Source organism: Lissotriton vulgaris, chromosome 9 (genome assembly GCF_964263255.1).
Source record: "Lissotriton vulgaris chromosome 9, aLisVul1.2, whole genome shotgun sequence".
Lineage (NCBI taxonomy): Eukaryota > Metazoa > Chordata > Amphibia > Caudata > Salamandridae > Lissotriton > Lissotriton vulgaris.
The window spans coordinates 64,004,427-64,025,920 of NC_141697.1; the positions used below are offsets into that span (position 1 = coordinate 64,004,427).

The following is a 21,494-nucleotide window of genomic DNA, read 5'->3' on the forward strand; positions in this document are numbered from 1 at the left end:
TGGGATTTCGTGCTCTGTGTGGCAGGAGGGATTTGGTGCTCTGTGTGGCAGGAGAGATTTGGTGCCCTGTGTGGCAGGTGGGATTTGGTGCACTGTGTGGCAGGAAGGATTTGGTGCACTGTGTGGCAGTTGGGATTTTGTGCTTTGTGTGGCAGGCGCTTTTTGGTGCACTGTGTGGCAGGAGGGATTTGGTGCACTGTGTGGCAGTTGGGAGATTTGGTGCCCTGTGTGGCAGGTGGGATTTGGTGCACTGTGTGGCAGGAAGGATTTGGTGCACTGTGTGGCAGTTGGGATTTTGTGCTTTGTGTGGCAGGCGCTATTTGGTGCACTGTGTGGCAGGAGGGATTTGGTGCACTGTGTGGCAGTTGGGATTTGGTGCCCCGTGTGGTAGGAGGGATTTGGTGCTCTGTGTGGCAGTTGGGATTTGGAGGTCTGTGTAGCAGGAGGGATTTGGTGCACTGTGTGGTAGGAGGGATTTGATACACTGTGTGGCAGGAGGGATTTGGTGCACTGTGCGGCAGGAGGGATTTGACGCACTGTGCGGCAGGAGGGATTTCGTGCACTGTGTGGCAGGAGGGATTTGGTGCACTGTGTGGCAGGAGGGATTTTGTGCTCTGTGTGGCAGGAGGGATTTGGTGCTCTGTGTGGCAGGAGAGATTTGGTGCTCTGTGTGGCAGGAGGGATTTGGTGCACTGTGCGGCAGGAGGGATTTGACACACTGTGCGGCAGGAGGGATTTGGTGCACTGTGTGGCAGGAGGGATTTGGTGCACTGTGTGGCATTAGGGATTTTGTGCTCTGTGTGGCAGGAGGGATTTGGTGCTCTGTGTGGCAAGAGAGATTTGGTGCTCTGTGTGGCAGTTGGGATTTGATGCACTGTGTGGCAGGTGCTATCTGGTCCACTGTGTGGCAGGAGGGATTTGGTGCACTGTCTGGCAGTTGGGATTTGGTGCTCTGTGTGGCAGTTAGGATTTGGTGCTCTGTGTGGCAATTTGGATTTGGTGCTCTGTGTGGCAGATGGGATTTGGCGCACTGTGCGGCAGGAGGGATTTGATGCACTGTGTGGCAGTTGGGATTTGGTGCTCTGTGTGACAGGAGGGATTTGGTGCACTGTGTGGCAGTTGGGATTTGGTGCTCTGTGTGACAGGAGGGATTTGGTGCACTGTGTGGTAGGAGGGATTTGGTGCGCTGTGTGGCAGTTGGATCTGGTGCTCAGCATGGTAGGAAAGATTTAAAACATTGTGTGTTAAGAGGGATTTGATTTAGCACATTGTGTGTTGAGAGTGATTTGGGTCACTGCATGACAGTATGGATTAAGCACACAGTGTGTTGAGGGTGATTTGGTGCACTGCCTAACAGGAGAGATTTTTCATATTTTGTGCGTTGAGAGTGATTTGGTGCACTGCCTAACAGGAGAGATTTTGCATATTTTGTATGTTGAGAGTAATTTTTGTACTCCGTGTAGGAATGATTTAACAGACTGTCTTGAGAGAGATTTGTAACACTCCTTGTGTGGCAGGAGGGATTTGGTGCACTACGTGGCAGGAGAGATTTGGTGCCCTGTGTGGCAGGTGGGATTTGGTGCACTGTGTGGCAGGAAGGATTTGGTGCACTGTGTGGCAGTTGGGATTTGGTGCTTTGTGTGGCAGGCGCTATTTGGTGCACTGTGTGGCAGGAGGGATTTGCTGCACTATGTGGCAGTTGGGATTTGGTGCCCTGTGTGGTAGGAGGGATTTGGTGCTCTGTGTGGCAGTTGGGATTTGGTGCTCTGTGTAGCAGGAGGGATTTGGTGCACTGTGTGGTGGGAGGGATTTGATACACTGTGTGACAGGAGGGATTTCGTGCACTGTGTGGCAGGAGGGATTTGACACACTGTGTGGCAGGAGGGATTTTGTGCACTGTGTGGCAGGAGGGATCTGGTGCACTGTGTGGCAGGTGGGATTTCGTGCTCTGTGTGGCAGGAGGGATTTGGTGCTCTGTGTGGCAGGAGAGATTTGGTGCCCTGTGTGGCAGGTGGGATTTGGTGCACTGTGTGGCAGAAAGGATTTGGTGCACTGTGTGGCAGTTGGGATTTTGTGCTTTGTGTGGCAGGCGCTATTTGGTGCACTGTGTGGCAGTTGGGATTTGGAGCTCTGTGTAGCAGGAGGGATTTGGTGCACTGTGTGGTAGGAGGGATTTGATACACTGTGTGGCAGGAGGGATTTGGTGCACGGTGCGGCAGGAGGGATTTGACGCACTGTGCGGCAGGAGGGATTTCGTGCACTGTGTGGCAGGAGGGATTTGGTGCACTGTGTGGCAGAAGGGATTTTGTGCTCTGTGTGGCAGGGGGGATTTGGTGCTCTGTGTGGCAGGAGAGATTTGGTGCTCTGTGTGGCAGGAGGGATTTGGTGCACTGTGCAGCAGGAGGGATTTGACACACTGTGCGGCAGGAGGGATTTGGTGCACTGTGTGGCAGGAGGGATTTGGTGCACTGTGTGGCAGCAGGGATTTTGTGCTCTGTGTGGCAGGAGGGATTTGGTGCTCTGTGTGGCAAGAGAGATTTGGTGCTCTGTGTGGCAGTTGGGATTTGGTGCACTGTGTGGCAGGTGCTATCTGGTGCACTGTGTGGCAGGAGGGATTTGGTGCACTGTCTGGCAGTTGGGATTTGGTGCTCTGTGTGGCAGTTAGGATTTGGTGCTCTGTGTGGCAGATGGGATTTGGCGCACTGTGCGGCAGGAGGGATTTGATGCACTGTGTGGCAGTTGGGATTTGGTGCTCTGTGTGACAGGAGGGATTTGGTGCACTGTGTGGCAGTTGGGATTTGGTGCTCTGTGTGACAGGAGGGATTTGGTGCACTGTGTGGTAGGAGGGATTTGGTGCACTGTATGGCAGTTGGAATTTGGTGCCCTGTGTGGTAGGAGGGATTTGGTGGTCTGTGTGGCAGTTGGGATTTGGTACTCTGTGTAGCAGGAGGGATTTGGCGCACTGTGTGGTAGGAGGGATTTGATACACTGTGTGGCAGGAGGGATTTGGTGCACTGTGCGGCAGGAGGGATTTGACGCATTGTGTGGCAGGAGGGATTTCGTGCACTGTGTGTCAGGAGGGGGGCTTTGGTGCACTGTGTGGCAGGAGGGATTTGGTGCTCTGTGTGTCAGGAGGGATTTGGTGCTCTGTGTGGCAGGAGCGATTTGGTGGTCTGTGTGGCAGTTGGGGTTTGGTGTACTGTGTGGCAGGTGCTATTTGGTGCACTGTGTGGCAGGAGGGATTTGGTGCACTGTCTGGCAGTTGGGATTTGGTGCTCTGTGTGGCAGGAGGGATTTGGTGCTCTGTGTGGCAATTAGGATTTGATGCTCTGTGTGGCAATTAGGATTTGGTGCTCTGTGTGGCAGATGGGATTTGGTGCACTGTGCGGCAGGAGGGATTTGGTGCACTGTGTGGCAGTTGGGTTTTGGTGCTCTGTGTGACAGGAGGGATTTGGTGCACTGTGTGGCAGGTGGGATTTTTTGCACTGTGTGACAGTTGGGATTTGGTGCTCTATGTGGCAGGAGGTATTTGGTGCTCTGTGTAGCAGTTGGGATTTGGTGCTCTGTGTGGCAGGAGGGATTTGGTGCTCTGTGTGGCAGTTGGGATTTGGTGCTCTGTGTGGCAGTTGGGATTAGGTGCTCTCTCTGGCAGTTGGGATTTGGTGCTCTGTGTGGCAGGAGGAATTTGGTGCTCTGTGTGGCAGTTGGGATTTGGTGCTCTCTGTGGCAGTTGGGATTTGTTGCACTGTGTGGCAGGCGCTATTTGGTGCACTGTGTGGCAGGAGGGATTTTGTGCACTGCGTGACAGTTGGGATTTGGTGCTCTGTGTGGCAGGAGGGATTTGGTGCTCTGTGTGGCAGTTGGGATTTGGTGCTCTGTGTGGCAGATGGGATTTGGCGCACTGTGCGGCAGGAGGGATTTGGTGCACTGTGTGGCAGTTGGGATTTGGTGCTCTGTGTGACAGGAGGGATTTTGTGCACTGTGTGGCAGGAGAAATGTTTTGCACTGTGTGACAGTTGGGATTTGGTGCTCTGTGTGGCAGGAGGGATTTGGTGCTCTGTGTAGCAGTTGGGATTTGGTGCTATGTGTGGCAGGAGGGATTTGGTGCTCTGTGTGGCAGTTGGGATTTGGTGCTCTGTGTGGCTTGAGGGATTTGGTGCTCTGTCTGGCAGTTGGGATTTGGTGCACTGCGTGGCAGGTGCTATTTGGTGCACTGTGTGGCAGGAGGGATTTGGTGCTCTGTGTGGCAATTAGGATTTGGCGCTCTGTGTGGCTGATGGGATTTGGTGCTCTGTGTGGTAGGTGGGATTTGGTGCTCTGTGTGGCTGGTGGGATTTGGTGCTCCGTGTGGCAATTAGGATTTGGTGCTCTGTGTGGCTGGTGGGATTTGGTGCTCTGTGTGGTAGGTGGGATTTGGTGCTCTGTGTGGCTGGTGGGATTTGGTGCTCTGTGTGGCAATTAGGATTTGGTGCTCTGTGTGGCTGGTGGGATTTGGTGCACCATGTTGCAGGAGGGATTTCGTGCTTTGTGTGGCACTTAGGATTTGGTGCTCTGTGTAGCAGATTGGATCTCGCACACTATTCGGCAGGAGGGATTTGGTGCACTGTGTGGCAGTTGGGATTTGGTGCTCTGTGTGACAGGAAGGATTTGGTGCACTGTGTGGCAGGAGGGATTTTTTGCACTGTGTGACAGTTGGGATTTGGTGCTCTGTGTGGCAGGAGGGATTTGGTGCTCTGTGTGGTAGTTGGGAACTGGTGCTCTGTGTGGCAGGAGGGATTTGTGCTCTGTGTGGCAGTTGGGATTTGGTGCTCTGTGTGGCAGTTAGGAGTTGGTGCTCTCTGTGGCAGTTGGGATTTGGTGCTCTCTGTGGCAGTTGGGATTTGGTGCACTGTGTGGCAGGCGCTATTTGGTGCACTGTGGGGCAGGAGGGATTTTGTGCTCTGTGTGGCAGTTGGTATTTGGTGCTCTGTGTGGCTTGTGGGATTTGGTGCTCTGTCTAGCAGTTGGGATTTGGTGCACTGCGTGGCAGACGCTATTTGGTGCACTGTGTGACAGGAGGGATTTGGTGCACTGTCTGGCAGTTGGGAATTGGTGCTCTGTGTGGCAGAAGGGATTTGGTGCTCTGTGTGGCAATTAGGATTTGGTGCTCTGTGTGGCTGGTGGGATTTGGTGCTCTGTGTGTTAGGTGGGATTTGGTGCTCTGTGTGGCTGGTGGGATTTGGTGCACTGCGTGGCAGGAGGGATTTGGTGCTCTGTGTGGCAGTTGGGATTTGGTGCACTGTGTGGCTGGAGGGATTTGGTGCTCCGTGTGGCTGGTGGGGTTTGGTGCACTGTGTGGCAGGAGGGATTTGGTGCTCTGTGTGGCAGGAGGGATTTGGTGCACTGGGTGGCAGTAGGGATTTGGTGCTCTGTGTGGCAGGAGGGATTTCGGGCATTGTGTGGCAAGAGGGATTTGGTACTCTGTGTGGCTGGTGGGATTTGGTTCGTGGCAGTAGTTATTGTGTGCAGCCCAGGTGCACCAACTAGACGGTGTAGCACGTGTTAATCACTTTTACCTTTTATTGCGCCTGCCATCCTGCTGCAGGCTGTGTGCCCAGGCACCAGAGACATTTTATAGCATGGGCAACTCTGGAAATTGCTCAGGGCCAAGGGCCCTCCTGGAAAAGCTTTTTTTCTCTCTATCTAACGTCTGTCTATTTCTCTATCTCATCCTTTAATATAATTATTCAATATTACACGTTGTAATTTAGTGAGAGAACAGCTAGGCTGTGGGTCTGATTAGCAGGCCCACAGCCAGAGAAAGTCCTAAACCAGTGAAACAAAAGCAAAAAATCTGGGTGATCATAGGATTGCAGACCCTACTCTCCTACATACATCCCATAAAATTACATGTTTAATCTCTTTCTAGGAAGGTGAACTATGAAGCTGGAGGAGCAGGTGTTCGCGCCAGGTCCTTATGGAGACTCGAGCCCCTTCGAATAAGGTACCTTTGCCTGTCCCTGTAGGACTGAGACAATGCTATCCACCCTCCAGTTTGTGAAAACTTGGTCTATAATCTAATTTAGAAAACTTGTTCCTGTTTGCTGCATATTTGTGCTTGCTTTTAAGCAAATCAATTTGAGCCTTTCACGCACAAGTTGTGATATGTATTAACTGCCGCGTCAGATGAGCATTTAGGATTGCAGATCAGAGGTCTGTGGCAGAGGCGTCCAACGCAGGGCAGGGAGAGGCGACCTGTGTCATCTTGTCCGTCTATTAACATAAAATGTTTGTATGTTGAAACTAAATGGAAATCATTTATATAAGCAGTGGTAATCATGAAAATCTGACTTGGAGCAGGATCTCATGGGCCATGGTTAGACACCTTTGTTCTAAGGTAATGGATTGATGTGAGTCACACAGTGGTAGACCTCATGGTTGTCCTATGAATCTAGCCAAGGTGAGCCTCCCAAAAACTCAGAAGTGCCATTTGAAGAACCCCAGAGGCCTGATTTATTGTTTGGGGGCTGGGTACTCTATCACCAACCTGATCGATATCCTGTCAGCCTTATTAGAAGTGCATTAGGACTAACCCTAAGCGGTGAACTTCGCTCCGCTCGCGGAGTTTCCATGCTCTCCGCGTTATGCGTAGCTCACGGAGTTTTAAAAAACTCTGCTTCTCGGAGCAGAGATTTTCTCCTCGCTCGCATTCACGAACGTCAAGGTGGCGAGCGCGAGCGAGAAAAATCCACCTCCCAGCGAGATTTTTCCTCGTTCCAGATCGCCAACATCAAGTTGGCGAGCGTGAATAATAAACCTCCCGGCGAGCTTTCTCAACGCGGAGGGTCAGGTTTCTCATTGCAAGTGGTCGCGTATGCTCGTTACTGCTCGCGTTGAAAAACTGTCCGTTCGCATTAAGAAAGCTGCAGCTCGAGTAAAAATCTACTCAACCGGCGGAAAAGGTAAGCTTGAGCTATGCATGGTGCTGTTCGCAATGATTGCACAGTGTGGACAAACATCCGGCACGGTGCAATCACCGCTAACGGCATTTTTCTACCGTACTCCGCCGCTTGTGGAGCTCTGCATAGCACGACTGAGTTTTTTTTGCACTTTGCTTAGCTTTGCGTAGTGCAACTCGGCGAACTCCGCCCAGGGTTAATTAGGACCTAATAAAGCTAATACAGCGGATAGGCTAACTGTCAAGTTTGTGAAGGAGCACCTTTTGTCAAACTCTCAATAAGGCCCCAAGGCACTGGACCCTTGAACAGAGTCGTATTGCCAAACCTACTCTGTTCTGGAAGATTCACCCTGTCTTCTCCGAAGTTTGCATGTTATTGGGTCAGTTTAGATGATGCCTGTCAGCTCACTGGGCTGTGTCCCTTTCTGCTTTTTTTAAAGGTACAGTATATCTCGATGCTCATTTTGTATATACTCACCACCTCAGTGATCTTCAAATGCTTCTATCTATCCACATATACACCCAACCATCTATCGATCTTCCATCATCCATCTACCTATCCAAGGATCCAGGTTGATGGATGTATGTATGGACCGTCTCTCGGTCCATACAGACATCCATCAACCTGACCACTCAGGGTGCTTTTTTTTAGCATTTTCCTCCTCTTAATCACCCATCCCTGCATCTCTTCATCCGTATGTACATTCATCCATCCATTCGCTCGCCAATCCAAAATCATTGCCCTACTTTCATCTATCATCTGTTCATCCATCCACTGCCTTTATCATCCTTTCTTTGCCTCCCTTTATCACCCAAACACCCACAGCCTTTATCATTTATCAATGCAGTGTCTTTATTATCCGTCCATGGCCCGCTTCTGACACCCATCGATCCTTTCATCCATTCAGTACCTTTTTCATTCATTCCTCTACCCATTCACTGCCTTGCCTCCCATCCAGCTCCTCTATCATTCATCCATCTGTTGTCATCGTCTGCCAACCCATCTACTCATAATCTGCCCGCTGCGTTTGTCAACCTCCACCCTCCTGCCCATGCCTTAGTCGGGTGTTTGATACATGTCCCTCCCTCGTCGCACAATCATGTCATGCGGCCCTCACCACCTGATTACGTACCATCCATCCATCGGGAGAGAGGTCGTTCAGGCAGTGCACGTGACTAACACACCCAGGGGCACACCTTAGGACGTCAATCAATCAATCAATCATCGCATTTATATAGCGCACTACTTACCCAGAGGGTCTCAAGGCGCTGGGGGAGGGGGATCTGCTACTGCTCGAACAACCAGGTCTTGAGTTGCTTCCTGAAGGCGAGGTGGTCCTGGGTCAGGCGGAGGTGGGTGGGGAGGGAGTTCCATGTCCTGGCGGCGAGGTAGGAGAAGGACCGTCCCCCTGTGGTGGCTCTACGGATGCTGGTCGTGGCTGGTCGATCGAAGCTGGCGTTTGGGAGCGTAGAAGTTGAGGCGGCTGTTGAGGTATCCTGGGCCTTGGCTGTGTAGGGCTTTGTGTGCGTGGGTGAGGAGACGGAAGGTGATTCTCTTGTTGACCGGGAGCCAGTGCAGATCTCTCAGGTGTCCGGAGATGTGGCTGCGACGGGGGATGTCCAGGATGAGTCGTGCTGAGGCGTTCTGGATCCGCTGGAGTCTCTTCTGGAGTTTGGCGGTGGTTCCGGCGTAGAGGGTGTTGCCGTAGTCCAGACGGCTGGTGACGAGGGCCTGGGTGACCGTCTTCCTGGTCTCGGTGGGGATCCACCGGAAGATCTTACGTAGCATGCGCAGGATGTTGAAGCACAACGAGGAGACGGCGTTGACTTGTCTGGTCATGGAGAGGGAGGAGTCCAGGATGAAGCCCAGGTTGCGTGCGTGGTCTGTTGGTTTGGATGCGCTGCCTAGGGCGGGGGGCCACCAGGAGTCGTCCCAAGCGGCGGGTGAGGATCCCAGGATGAGGACTTCCGTCTTTTCTGAGTTCAGTTTCAGGCGGCTGTTCTTCATCCATTCGGCTACCTCTTTCATCCCTTCGTGAAGGTTGGGTCTGGCGGTGGCTGGGTCGTTGGCAAGGGAGAGGATCAGCTGGGTGTCGTCGGCGTAGGAGATGATGTTGAGGTTGTGCTGGCGTGCGATGTCTGCGAGGGGGCTCATGTAGATGTTGAAGAGGGTTGGACTGAGCGAGGAGCCTTGAGGGACGCCGCAGATGACTTCGGTGGCTTCAGATCTGAACGGAGGGAGGCGGACTCTCTGTGTCCTTCCGGCGAGGAAGGAGATGATCCACTCCAGTGCCTTCTCCTGGACTCCGACGTTGCTGAGGCGTTGTACTAGGGTACGATGGCAGACAGTGTCGAAGGCCGCGGAGAGGTCGAGGAGGATGAGGGCCGCTGTTTCTCCGTTGTCGAGCAGCGCTCGGATGTCATCGGTGACTGCGATCAGGGCGGTCTCGGTGCTGTGGTTGGCCCGGAAGCCAGACTGCGAGGGGTCGAGGGATCCGTTCGTCTCGAGGAAGGCGGCCAGCTGCTTGTTGATGGTCTTCTCGATGACTTTTGCAGGAAACGGGAGCAGCGAGATGGGGCGGTAGTTTTTGAGGTCGGTGGGGTCAGCCGATGGCTTCTTGAGAAGAGCGCTGAGTTCGGCGGGCTTCCAGCTCTCCGGGAAGGTAGCAGTGTCGAAGGAGGTGTTGATGATGTCCCGCAGGTGGGGTGCGATGATAGCGTCGGCCTTGTTGAAGACGTGGTGAGGTCAGGGGTCGGTCGGAGACCCGGAGTGGATGGAGGTCATCGTGCGGACGGTGTCTTCGGTGCTGATCGGAGTCCAGGCGCGGAGGGTGGTGGTGGGGGGCGGTGGTTCGGTCGTGGTGATCGTTGGTTGAGTGCTGAAGCTGTTGGGTATGTCCGCGATCTTGTTGTGGAAGTAGGAGGCGAGGGAGTTGCAGAGGTCTTGCGAAGGGGTGATGTCATTGTTTCCGGCGTTGGGGTTGGAGAGCTCTTTGACGATGTTGAAGAGTTCTTTGCTGTTGTGTGCGTTGTTATCCAGTCGTTCCTTGAATGCAGTTTTCTTGGTGGCGCGGATGAGTTGGTGGTGTTTTCGGGTGGCGAGCTTGAGGGCAGTCATGTTGTCCGGTGTTGGGTCTCTGCGCCAGGTTCTCTCGAGGGCTCGGCAGTTCTTCTTGGAGCTCTTGAGTTCGTCGGTGAACCATGGGGCTTTCTTGCTACCGGGTCTGCTGGGCGGGGTCCTCAGGGGGGCGAGCTCGTCTGCGCAGTCGCTGATCCACTTCGTGAGGTTGGTGGCCGCCTGGCTAGGGTTCGTTGTGCTGGTGGGAGGGTTCATGCTCAGGGAGGACGCGAGCTGGTCGGCTGTGATCTTGTTCCAGTTCCTGCGTGCAGCCTGTTGCTGGTGGTGGTGGATCATGGTCCTTGCGAAGCTGAAGTGGACGCAGCTGTGGTCCGTCCAGTGGAGTCCGGTGGCGTGGCTGAAGGCGATGTCCTTGCTGGATGAGAAGACGGGGTCGAGTGTGTGTCCGGCGTAGTGGGTGGGGGTGGTCACCAGTTGCTTGAGTCCCAAGGTGTAGGGGCGCCGTTGTGATTGCCAAGCTACTCGAGAAGAGAATGGTGCCTGGAGCGAGTGGTGTCGAGAAGAGAGCTTTCGGCTCTCAGTCTCTCGTCCCCAATCCCCATCTGTAGGCTCTCTCAAGCAGCTCGTGGGTGGCTGTCTGTATCTCTCGAAAACACCGGTCCTCTCAATATGGACGGAGTATCTCTGTTGTTTGCCTCGCGGGCCACTTGCCTCTAAAGCGAAACATCATTATTTACATCACTCATGCATTGCTTCTAATGAATACTTTGAAGTTAGCATCATTGTTTCATGAATTGATGATACATAATGAATCACTCAGAAGGCTCATTACTTATGCATTCATCATAATGCATAGATTGAAGATTTGAAAATCATTGTTGCAGCTCGTCGTGAGAATCTGTTGAAATTATGAGTCGACGCTGTGTGACAAGCTGTGTGACAAGATGTGAGGAGAGACAATGTGTTGGGAGAGGTCACTATTATGTGACTATCTACATCACAAGAACACATAACGGAACAAAATATGCGAGCATGCACAGTGTGACGCCTGTTTATGATAGAAGACACTATTATGTGGCAACCTGTCTCACAAGAACGCACGACGGGACAAGATACGCGAGCATGCACGGTGTGACGCCTGTTTATGAGACAAGCCACTATTATGTGACAATCTGCATCACAAGAACGCATGACGGGACAAGTCACAAGATACTCGAGCATGCACAGTGTGACGCCTGTTTATGATAGAAGCCACTATTGTGTGACAATCTGCATCACAAGAACGCATGACGGTACAAGTCACAAGATACGCAAGCATGCACAGTGTGACGCCTGTTTATGATAGAAGACACTATTGTGTGACAATCTGCATCACAAGAAGGCACGACGGTACAAGATACGCGAGCATGCACAACGTGGCGCCTGTTTATGATGGAAGGCACTATTATGTGACACTCTGCATCACAAGAATGCACAACGGGACAAGATATGCGAGCATGCACAGTGTGACGCCTTTTATGAGACAAGGCACTATTATGTGACAATCTGTATCACAAGAACACGCGGTGGAACAAGATGCGCGATCATGCACAACATGACCCCTGCTTCTCATCAAGGGGATACTCATCAAAGTCATAATCTAAGAATAATCCCCACCCACGTGCTGTATCCCGCAGTATATAGAAAAAATATATATATATATATATACATATATATATATATACACACATATATATATATATATATATATATACATATATATATAATATATATATAATATATATATATAATATATATATAATATATATATATATATATATATATATATATGTATGTATGTATGTATGTATGTATGTATATATATATATATATATATGCCGTAGACTCAGTTCAAATCACTGAGCCCTCAGTGCAAGGAGCGTTTCGAAGACAAGAAACGAGAGTCGACCCAGGAATGCAGGTGAGCAATATAGGTGTTTTATTTCATAAAAGCGCACCCAGCCAGCATGACGTTTCGGCCTGCCCAGAGGCCTTGATCACATATATATATACATATGTAAAACCTATACATGCAGCCTAAAAATGTTTCCAACATGGCAAAAATGCAGAGATGACATAAATTTGCATTGTAAAACACAATACCCTCCTAGCCCATAAGGAAAAGAGGACATGCACTGAAAAGTTGCATTCAGCAATGCTTTATTTCCACAAGGAAAATTTGTAATTGCAGGCAGTTACCTGTAGGCTGCAGAGCAGAGCAATATTGAACAAAAGAAAAAGCCGACACCTTGCCTTTAAGGCTTCCAAGGGTTAGAGTACCTTGCCTTTAAGACCTGCAGGAGACCCTCTGCTCCCATCATGCACCACAGGTGAGAGTTAGGTCAGTTCTTTTTTCCGGCTCCTTCTGAGAGGATCCTGGAGTTTGAGCTCGTCAGTTTTTTTGACTGAAATTGATATATTTATTATTTTCTTTGAAAATTCGACATTTCTTGATACCTAGAGGTTTATTCTACTGGTTTTCTGTTTTTTCCCAAATTTTTCCCAGTCAGAATGCCTGCTTTATTTCGGAAATGTCCTTCCTGTGGCAAGAAAATGGCACTGTCAGACCCACACTCTCTGTGTATTGTGTGTCTTTCATCTTCACACAACCCTGACCAGTGTTACCATTGCCAGAAGTTTTCTAAAAGGACTCTGCGTGACAGAGAGCACATCAAGCTTCATGCCCAGCTGGAGAGGGATAGAAGCCATCATGGGGGTGGCCATGGAGACATCAGAGCCCCCTCTTCTAGCAAGCAACATCAGAAATGGCATTGTTCCACCTCCCCTGATTCCAGGAAGAAGCTGGTGACTGAATGTTCGCCGTCGACGTCGAGATCGCCGTCAAAGAGGCCAAGGCACTCTTCGGCGTCGAGGGACAAGTCATCGCCTAGACGTCGAGACCCTCCGCCACATGCCAGTAAGTCAGCGTTGAGGCACAGCACTTCGGGCTCGGAAGCTGTGGGTCCTGAGGGATCTTTTACTGCCCCGTCGACGTCGAGGCTTCTGTCAACGTTGAGGCATTCTCCGCCACCCTCTGGAGGGTCAGCGTTGAGAGACTTGCCGGTAAAGACCATGCAGCGAGTGGACAGACTGTCGACGTTGAGAACGTCGTCGACGTCACGTCATTCGACGTCAAGGAGATCGATGTCATCAAGACGCCATGCAAGGTCGACATCGAGATCCCCCCATCGCAGCGGACGGTCAACGTCAAGACCGGCGGCGAAGACAGGACGACGTCATCACAGCAGATCGCCGCATAGGACTGGTAGATCGCCACATAGATCGACTTCAAAGGTGACTCCAATCTTATCGACGGCAAGGCGTTCGATGTCGAAAGACAACCCTGCAGCAGTCATTGAGGAGGTCCGGATCAGATCGATGTCGAAATCCCTATCGACGTCAAGAGCCCCTACGTCATCCCGAGGGCTGAATATTGTTCAGATTTCTCCAGAGAGATCTCCAAGGGCTGGCGAAAAGCAGGCTTTCGGGCTGTCGCCACGATGGCTGAAGGATGTCAGAGGGGCAGTTGACCGCAGAAGTCCGGGCTCGGACTACTCGCAGACATATTCTCCATCTAGAATCTCAAGAGATCCTGAGAGAGGCGCTCCTGACAAACCATCAAAGTCGCCTTCCAAACGACCAATGTCGCCTTCCACACGCCGATCACGGTCAAGGGGTCGTCACTGCTCACGCCATGAACCTACACACAAGAGAAGACGCAGAAGATCATCCACCTGGTCTTCTTCTACTAGGTCTTCTGTGCGAGACTACTCACCAACCCTGTCATCTACTCCACCTTCAAGGGTGTCTCCCATCAATGACATTGGAACTTTTTCTGACGTGCTTTGCAGAGGAGCTAAGAAACTGAATATCAGTTTGTATACTCCTGTGGTCTCGACTTCAGTCATTTTTTAGACATTGCACCATTGTACAGCTTCCAGACCTCTGCTACCTCTGGTGCCTGGCTTTCTAGAGCCTGCTATGGCCACGTTCCTCACCCCTGCCACAGTGGGGTCAGTCCAGTCAAGGATCGCAAAGAAGTACAAGGCTCCAGACCAAGACCCCTTGTTCCTTAGGGCTGACCTTCCGGCGGACTCAGTCATTGTGGCAGCCGCCAGGAAAGCATACTCTGCAGCCTTGTCAGCTTCAGTCCCTCCAGAAAAGGACAGCAAGCAAATGAACTCTGGTGGCAGGAAGATGTGTAGCACGTCTGCATCATCCATGAAAATAGCAAGTGCGTCAGCCCTTCTAGAGCGCTACGATAGGTCTCTTTGGGACTCTCTGGCTCGGTTTGCTGACAAACTGCCCAAAGAAGATAGGCAGGACTTTCAAGATATCCAGCAGGAGGGTGGTCTAGTAGCAAACCAGGTCATCAGCGCTGCTGCAGACGCCTCAGACCTTGCAGCGTATGGCTATGTAAACGGCATCTGCTCGCGGCGCTCAGCATGGTTGCACATCACAGGCCTTAAACCCAACGCCCAGAAAAGGATCCTCAATCTGCCTTTTAACTGATCCTCCTTATTCGGATCTCACGCTGATGAGGAGATGACAAAAATGAAGACCGAGCTGGGCACAGTCAAAGCAGTTGGACTGGAGAAGCGGAAGGAGTTTCACAAACGCTTCTGTCAATATGACAAGCGCCCCTTCCACCAGAGGGTTCAAACCCTTCAATGGTCCTCCCAAAACCAGCAGAGGTCTCAATTCCAACAGAAGCGTCCTAGTAGAGGAAGGGGGAACAAAAACAACAACAACCATCCTCCAAGCAGCCTCTAAAGCAGTAATACATTGCTTCCTCCACACCCGTTCGCACTCCGGTAGGAGGGAGTATTGTTTTTCACCTGGAAGAGTGGGAAACCATAATAAGAGACACATGGGTGCTGAATATTGTGCAGCATGGTTACTTACTGAGGTTCAAGTCCCCTCCCCCTCAAGTTCCTCCACAATTGAAGTGCCTTCCGCAACAACACAAGCTACTGTTACAAGGCGAGGTATATACCCTTCTTTCCAAGAAAGCCATAGAAGAGGTCCCTCTTCTCCAACGAAACCAAGGGGTATACTCACGGTACTTCCTGGTCCAAAAACGAGGAGTAGCCAAAGAGTACACACCTATTCTCGACCTGCGTCTGCTGAACAGGTTTATAAGGAAAGAGAAATTTCGGATGCTAGCCCTGCACCAGATATTTCCACATCTTCACCAGGGGGACTGGGTGTGTGCCATCGACCAGCAGGACGCTTACTTTCATATTCCTGTTTCAGTGAAGCATTGCAAATTCCTCAGGTTCCAGGTGTCTCAACAGCACTGTCAGTACCGTGTACTTCTGTTCGGGCTCAAATCCGCCCCGAACGTTCTCCAAGTGCATGGCGGTGGTAGCTGCGTTCCTCCACAAGCGGAAAGTCTTTGTATATCCCTACCTAGACGATTGGCTCTTGAAGAGTGCCACACCTTCACTACTCCAGAGCCATCTCAACTACTGTCTCCAACTTCTTCACTCCCTGGGGTTGCAAGTCAACTACAACAAGTCAGTCCTCAACCCGACACAGAAAATACATTACTTGGGCTCTTCCCTGGACACCGCAAGGGCAAGCCTGTGTCCTTCAGAGGAGAGGTTGTCATCAATGCTGATCAAGAGTCGAGCCCTTCTCAGCACTCCACATCTTACAGCAAGGCAGGTGTCATCGCTGCTGGGGTCGATGGCCTCATGCATGTTCATTGTGCCCAATGCCAGACTTCACATGCGGCCTCTGCAGCAGTCCCTCGAAGATCAGTCGACGCATCGGTCAGGCCGTTGGGACGATTGTGTGTCTCTTCCTCAGGCTGCCAGGGACTCCATCAAATGGTGGATGAAACGGTCGCTCCTTCTGAAAGGGGTTCCCTTTTCACCAGATTCTTCCTACCCAGACCATTGTTACGGATGCCTTACTGCAAGGTTGGGGAGCTCACATGGGTCAGCTTCAGGTACAAGGCCACTGGTCGGAGACAGAGCGAAGTTGTCACATCAACTTCCTGGAACTAAGGGCCATTCATCTGGCTCTCAAGTCTCTGTACCCTTCTCTCCAGTCTAGTTCAATTCAGATTCTAATAGACAACACAACTACAATGTACTAGCTCAACATACAGGGAGGCACCAGGTCAAGGGTCCTGTCTCTGGAATCTCAGACCATATGGAAGTGGCTTCTGGCAAGGAATCTCACGATCGTCGCTGTTCACCTTCCAGGGACGTACACGCAGATATTCTCAGCAGAGACTTCGTAGAAGCACACGTTTGGGTGCTAAACGACGAAGTCGCTCAATACATCTTTTGGCATTGGGGAATGCTAGACATCGATCTGTTCGCAGACGCTGTAAATTCAAAATGCCCCGTCTTCGCGTCTAGATTCCCACAACAAAGATCACAGGGGAATGCACTTTTGATCAGATGGTTGCAGACATTGCTGTACGCCTTTCCACTGCTCCCTCTGCTCATACAGAAGTTTTAGAGGACCAACACCAGAAGGATCCTGATAGCTCCAGAGTGGCCGCGCCAGTTGTGGTACCCGGATCTTCTACAGCTATCCGAAGCCCCACACCGGAGGCTTCCCTGCCGCCCGGACCTGCTGACCAAGAACGAAGGGAGAGTATTTCATCCCAACCTCTCGTCCCTGCGGTTGACAGCATGGCTCCTGCTGTGATCTAGTACGGACACTTAGACCTCTCAGCGGACTGTATGTGTATTCTCAAGGCAGCAAAAAGACCCTCCACCAGGAAATCTTATGCTTTCAAATGGAAGAGATTTTACCTGTGGTGGAAGGATAACGCTTATGATCCAATCAAGGGTCAGGAGCAAGTAGTCCTTCACTAGCTCTTATACTTGACAAAGTCCGGCCTGCAATATTCCTCCATCAGAGTTCACCTGGCTGCAATTACAGCTTACAGGAAGTCTCCGGACCAAGGGTCATTCTTTCAAATGCCAGTGGTCAAGGACTTTCTGGAGGGACTCCGGAAGGTTTATCTTCCAGTAATATCCCCTTCTCCGCTTTGGGAACTTAACATTGTTCTTACTAAACTTATGGGTGCTCCTTTCGAGCCTATTCATAAGGTGTCTTTGCAGCATTTAACCTGGAAGCCTGCTTTTTTAGTAGCCATCACCTCAGTCTATGGCTCCTGCGGTGTCTTCACCTCCTCCTGCTTCGCCCACGCCCACGGGATAGGACTCTCAGGCGTCTTCTGCTTCTTCCAGTCATGTTTCCACCAAGAAACATGTAAAATCGTCGACGGGAGCGTCGACGATCGCCCCGATGACGAGATCTGCCGTCTCCGGCTCGTCATCTGCTGCTGGCTCGTCGACGACGGTTACATCGACGTCATCTATGTCGACGAAGGTGTCTATGGGCTCTAGACCTGTCTCGTCGACGATTCCTATCCTCTCGTCGACTAAAAAGAAACAGAAAACTCACTCGTCGTCGACAACATCTTCATCGACGAGAGCTGTTAAATCTTCGTCGTTGATCCCGTCGACGAGTGCTTCATCGACAGCTACATTGTCATCATCGTCGACGACCACTACGTCGTCGATGTTGAAGACCTCGTCGACGCCACACCCGTCGACGACAGCGCCATTGACGGTGACACCGTCGACGACGGAATCCTCATCTGCCTCTTCGTTGACGCTTCTGCGGTCGTCATCAGTTAAGTCGACGACGACTTCTTCGACGGTGACTACCTCCTCTTTTGCGTCGTTGCCATTGCTGCCACTTTCAACGTCAGGTTCTGGTCTTTCCAACGCCAGCCCACTACACCAGCGTCGCCAGGTTCCGGTAGACCAGTTGTCTATTCCAGACGACAAGCAGCCACCTTCGCCATTGTTTGTCACTGGCTCTGAAGAGGACTCTGGCTCAGAAGAGGAAGACGGTGGCCCTTTTGGGGTGCACACAGTCCTTCGGAATTAGTCATTAAGTGCCAGGACTATGGTGAGGAACCTGAAGGAAATTATTTTCAGGATGAAGAACAAGCGGTGCAGGTTCCAACAGCGACACTGCCTCTGTCTCTCCTTTCTAACCTACAATATATGTTGGAGTATTATAACAGGCGATTTCCCCCATCCAATCAGGGTTCGCCAGTACCAGCAGCACCTGTGCCTGTAGTACCGCCTCCTGTAGATCCGCTACCACCACCTTCTGCACCATCCCCGCAAATCCAGACGTCAGTTCGGATACACACTACTGTCTATGCCGATGACGAGGATGACATTCGCCCTGATCGTGAAGAGGGCGAAGTCCAGGATGATGACAACGACGATAACACCATGTCCAATTGGGATGACTACCAAATCCAGACGCCGTCCCCTCCTCCAGTGACACCTGGGGATTCCCCACCAGTGGACATTGCCAGCATCCATCAGTTAATGGACAGAGCGGCTCAACGGTTTAAACTGCCAAGAGTCAAAAGAGAAGAGGACTGTTTTCTGTATGATTTTAAGAATCAGCCATTTAAGGAGGTCCATACGGTCCCCATTATTGATTTCATATTGAACGAAGGGTTGAAACTTATGCAGACACCAAATACCATCCCTGAACAAATGCCTCGCCTAGAGAAGAAATATAAGGCACCCATTGGTTCCCCTGCGTGCCTGATTTTGCAGCCGAAGCCTGATTCGGTGGTCACTCAAGCTGCTCAGCGATGCTCAAGGAACCCAGCATCACCTATTACAGCTCCTCCAGATCGGGAGGGTCGTCGCCTGGACGCCATTGGGCGGAAATTTTCATCCATGGCCTCTACCACGGTGAGAGCAGCGAATGCTTTAGCTATTCTCGGGCGATACGATCGTCAGAGGTGGTCTGACATGGCTGCTCTTGTAGCCCTCATCCCGGAGCCCTCCAAGGCTGAAGCCTTGAAAATTTTGCAGAACGGAGAGAGGGCAGCTGAGGAGATCATAGACTGCTCAGTGGACATCGCATCGACTGGTTTCCGACAGCTTGCAGGGGCAGCTGTGTTGCGGCGACAGGGATGGCTCCGCTCCACTTCATTTCGTCAAGAGGTACAGGCAAAGATCCTTGATATGCCGTACGACGGAGGGTCACTCTTTGGGGCACATGTTGATGAGGCTCTACAAGGCATTAAAAAGGACGCCGACACTGCTCGCTCTTTAGGGACCTTACAGTTCTGAAAACAACCTTTTCGTGGCGCACGTGGATGCGGCACCAACTCCAATTTTCGTGGAGGATCTCGTCAAACATACTCCTATAACCAGGGCAATCAGCGCTACTCTTCCCATCAGCAGCAGTCCTCCCGTCAGCAGTCCTCCAAATCCTATCGAGGAAAGTCTGCATATAGAGGATCTACCTCTAAACGACAATGACTTGCCTTTCCCCCCAAAAGTTGGAGGTCGAATCTCCCTGTTCTTTTCTCAATGGTCCTCCATCACCTCAGACCATTGGGTTCTGGACATTGTAGCGAAGGGCCATGCTTTGGAGTTCGTCAAGATTCCTCCTCCCACTCCTCCATCCGGCCCGCCTTCACCCCACCTCAAGGAGTTGTTCAAGCAAATTCGGATTATGATTACGAAGGGCGCCATCGAAGTGGTTCCAAAGTCTCAAAGAGGAAGGGGGTTCTATTCCAGTTTTTTCCTTATCCTCAAGAAATCAGGAGACTGGCGTCCGATTCTGGACTTACTAGCACTGAACAAATATCTCAAATCCCAATCTTTTCGTATGCTCACGCTCATGGAGATTTTGCGTCTTCTCTCCCTAGACGACTACATGACCACCATCGACCTCCAGGACGCTTACTTTCATGCGCCAATTCTTCCACGTCATCGAAATTACTTGCACTTCCGAGTGGGATGGAGAGACTTCCAGTTCCAGGTGCTGCCTTTCGGCCTACGCTCCGCCCCTCGTGTCTTCACGAAAGTGTTAGCTCCTGCGGCTCCAGGGCGTCCAAATTTTTCCATACCTGGACGATTGCCTTCTCAAATCTCAATCTCGCAGCCAGTTGGTTCGGGACACTCAACGCTGTCAGGAGATCTTCCGCTCCTTGAATTTGCCCATTTAAATATTTCACCAGCATACAGGGACATTCTCGCTCAGGAAAGAGCTCCGTCTACAGTCAAAACCTACAAACTCAAGTGGAAGAGGTTTTGTCATTGGTGCGCAGATGCCAATATTCGTCCTCTTCATTCCACTCCGGATCAGCTTCTTCTGTTCTTTCTGCAACTGGCTCAATCAGGACTTTCACATTCCACTTTGAGAGTCTTCTTGGCGGTGATTTCCCGCTATCGTCAAGATAGATAGACACCGCCACCATATTAGAGCTTTTCTGCCGCGGGACCGCGGCGGAAAAGCGGCGGACGGTCTTCAAGTCTGCAGATGACCTCCCTGCCATCCTAATCTGGTGGGGGGTCTTTGCAATCACCGCAGCGGTGAATCCGCAGCGTCCGGGCCGGCGGTGGCTTCTGCCGGCCCGGAGGATGCAGATTCACGGCAATCCTAATCGGCCCCTGAGTCTCACTCACTACAAAGTCTGTAAGCGTCATTGAGTGTGAGCTGCCAGTGTAAACCTTTTAAAGCAAGGGCTGCTGCCTTGCAGCTGGGTTAGAGGCCCTGGCTTAGCTGTGTGTGAATACGTGTGCAGACCTGTAGGTACAGGTGTGTGGGCTGAGTGACTGGTACTATCGTCCAGCTCAGACACAGGTAGCCTGTTGCAGAAGGGACCCTTTAGGCATTGGTGCTGACCTGGTGTAGGCCTTAAATTGTGTGTAGGATGTTAATAGTGTAAGCCTGTAGTGCTTCACTGCAAACAATGTGTGCCTTACTGTATTCTACATTATGGGGAAATCTGTACCAAAGCCTGGTTTCGTCATAGTTGACCCTAGAGGAGGAGAGCGAGTAGGCTCCCTCCGTGAATTTGTTTGTTTTACCGTTGTGCTCATCCCGACTGCAGAGGTCTTCTGGCAGACACCCCGGAGGCACTCTAAATATCTGCGGGTGGCACCGCTGTTCTGCCGAGGTCTCCTACCTGAAGGCAGCAGCTTGGCACAGGGGGCTGGTCTTGTTTCCTTCCTACCCGCCCCGTTCTGACGCCGGTGACTAGCACCGTTCGAGCAGAGGGCGTGGTAGGTCCGAGCCAGCCACTTCCGGTGCGCGGGGGAGGACGGGCAGCGCTCTAGTGTTGCGAGGCACTGGGGGCGATAAAAGGCACTGTATCCTGGGCCCCCGTGGTGGTGAGTGGATAGTGGCAGTGTCCCAGCTGCTTCGGCGCCAGCGCGACCTAGGATTGTTTTAAACTGCTTTTAAAACTTCTTTTAGTACGAGGGAACAGAGGGAGGAGAGCGAGTAGGCTCCCTCCGTGACTTTGTTTGTTTTACCGTTGTGCTCATCCCAACTGCAGAGGTCTTCTGGCAGTCACCCTGGAGGCACTCTAAATATCTGCGGGTGGCACCGCTGTTCTGCCGAGGTCTCCTACCT

General features: G+C 51.6%; 1 protein-coding gene across 5 annotated transcripts in view; it reads left to right on the forward strand.

The window, feature by feature from the left end:
* Nucleotides 1-21,494, forward strand: part of RYR3 (ryanodine receptor 3) — a 1,864,151-nt gene that overhangs the window by 523,031 nt on the left and 1,319,626 nt on the right. For all 5 annotated transcript variants that reach the window (XM_086937034.1, XM_086937032.1, XM_086937031.1 and 2 more), the window contains one exon: nt 5,909-5,983. In XM_086937034.1, the coding sequence (XP_086793160.1) occupies nt 5,909-5,983 (75 nt within the window). The remainder of the gene's footprint in view (nt 1-5,908; nt 5,984-21,494) is intronic.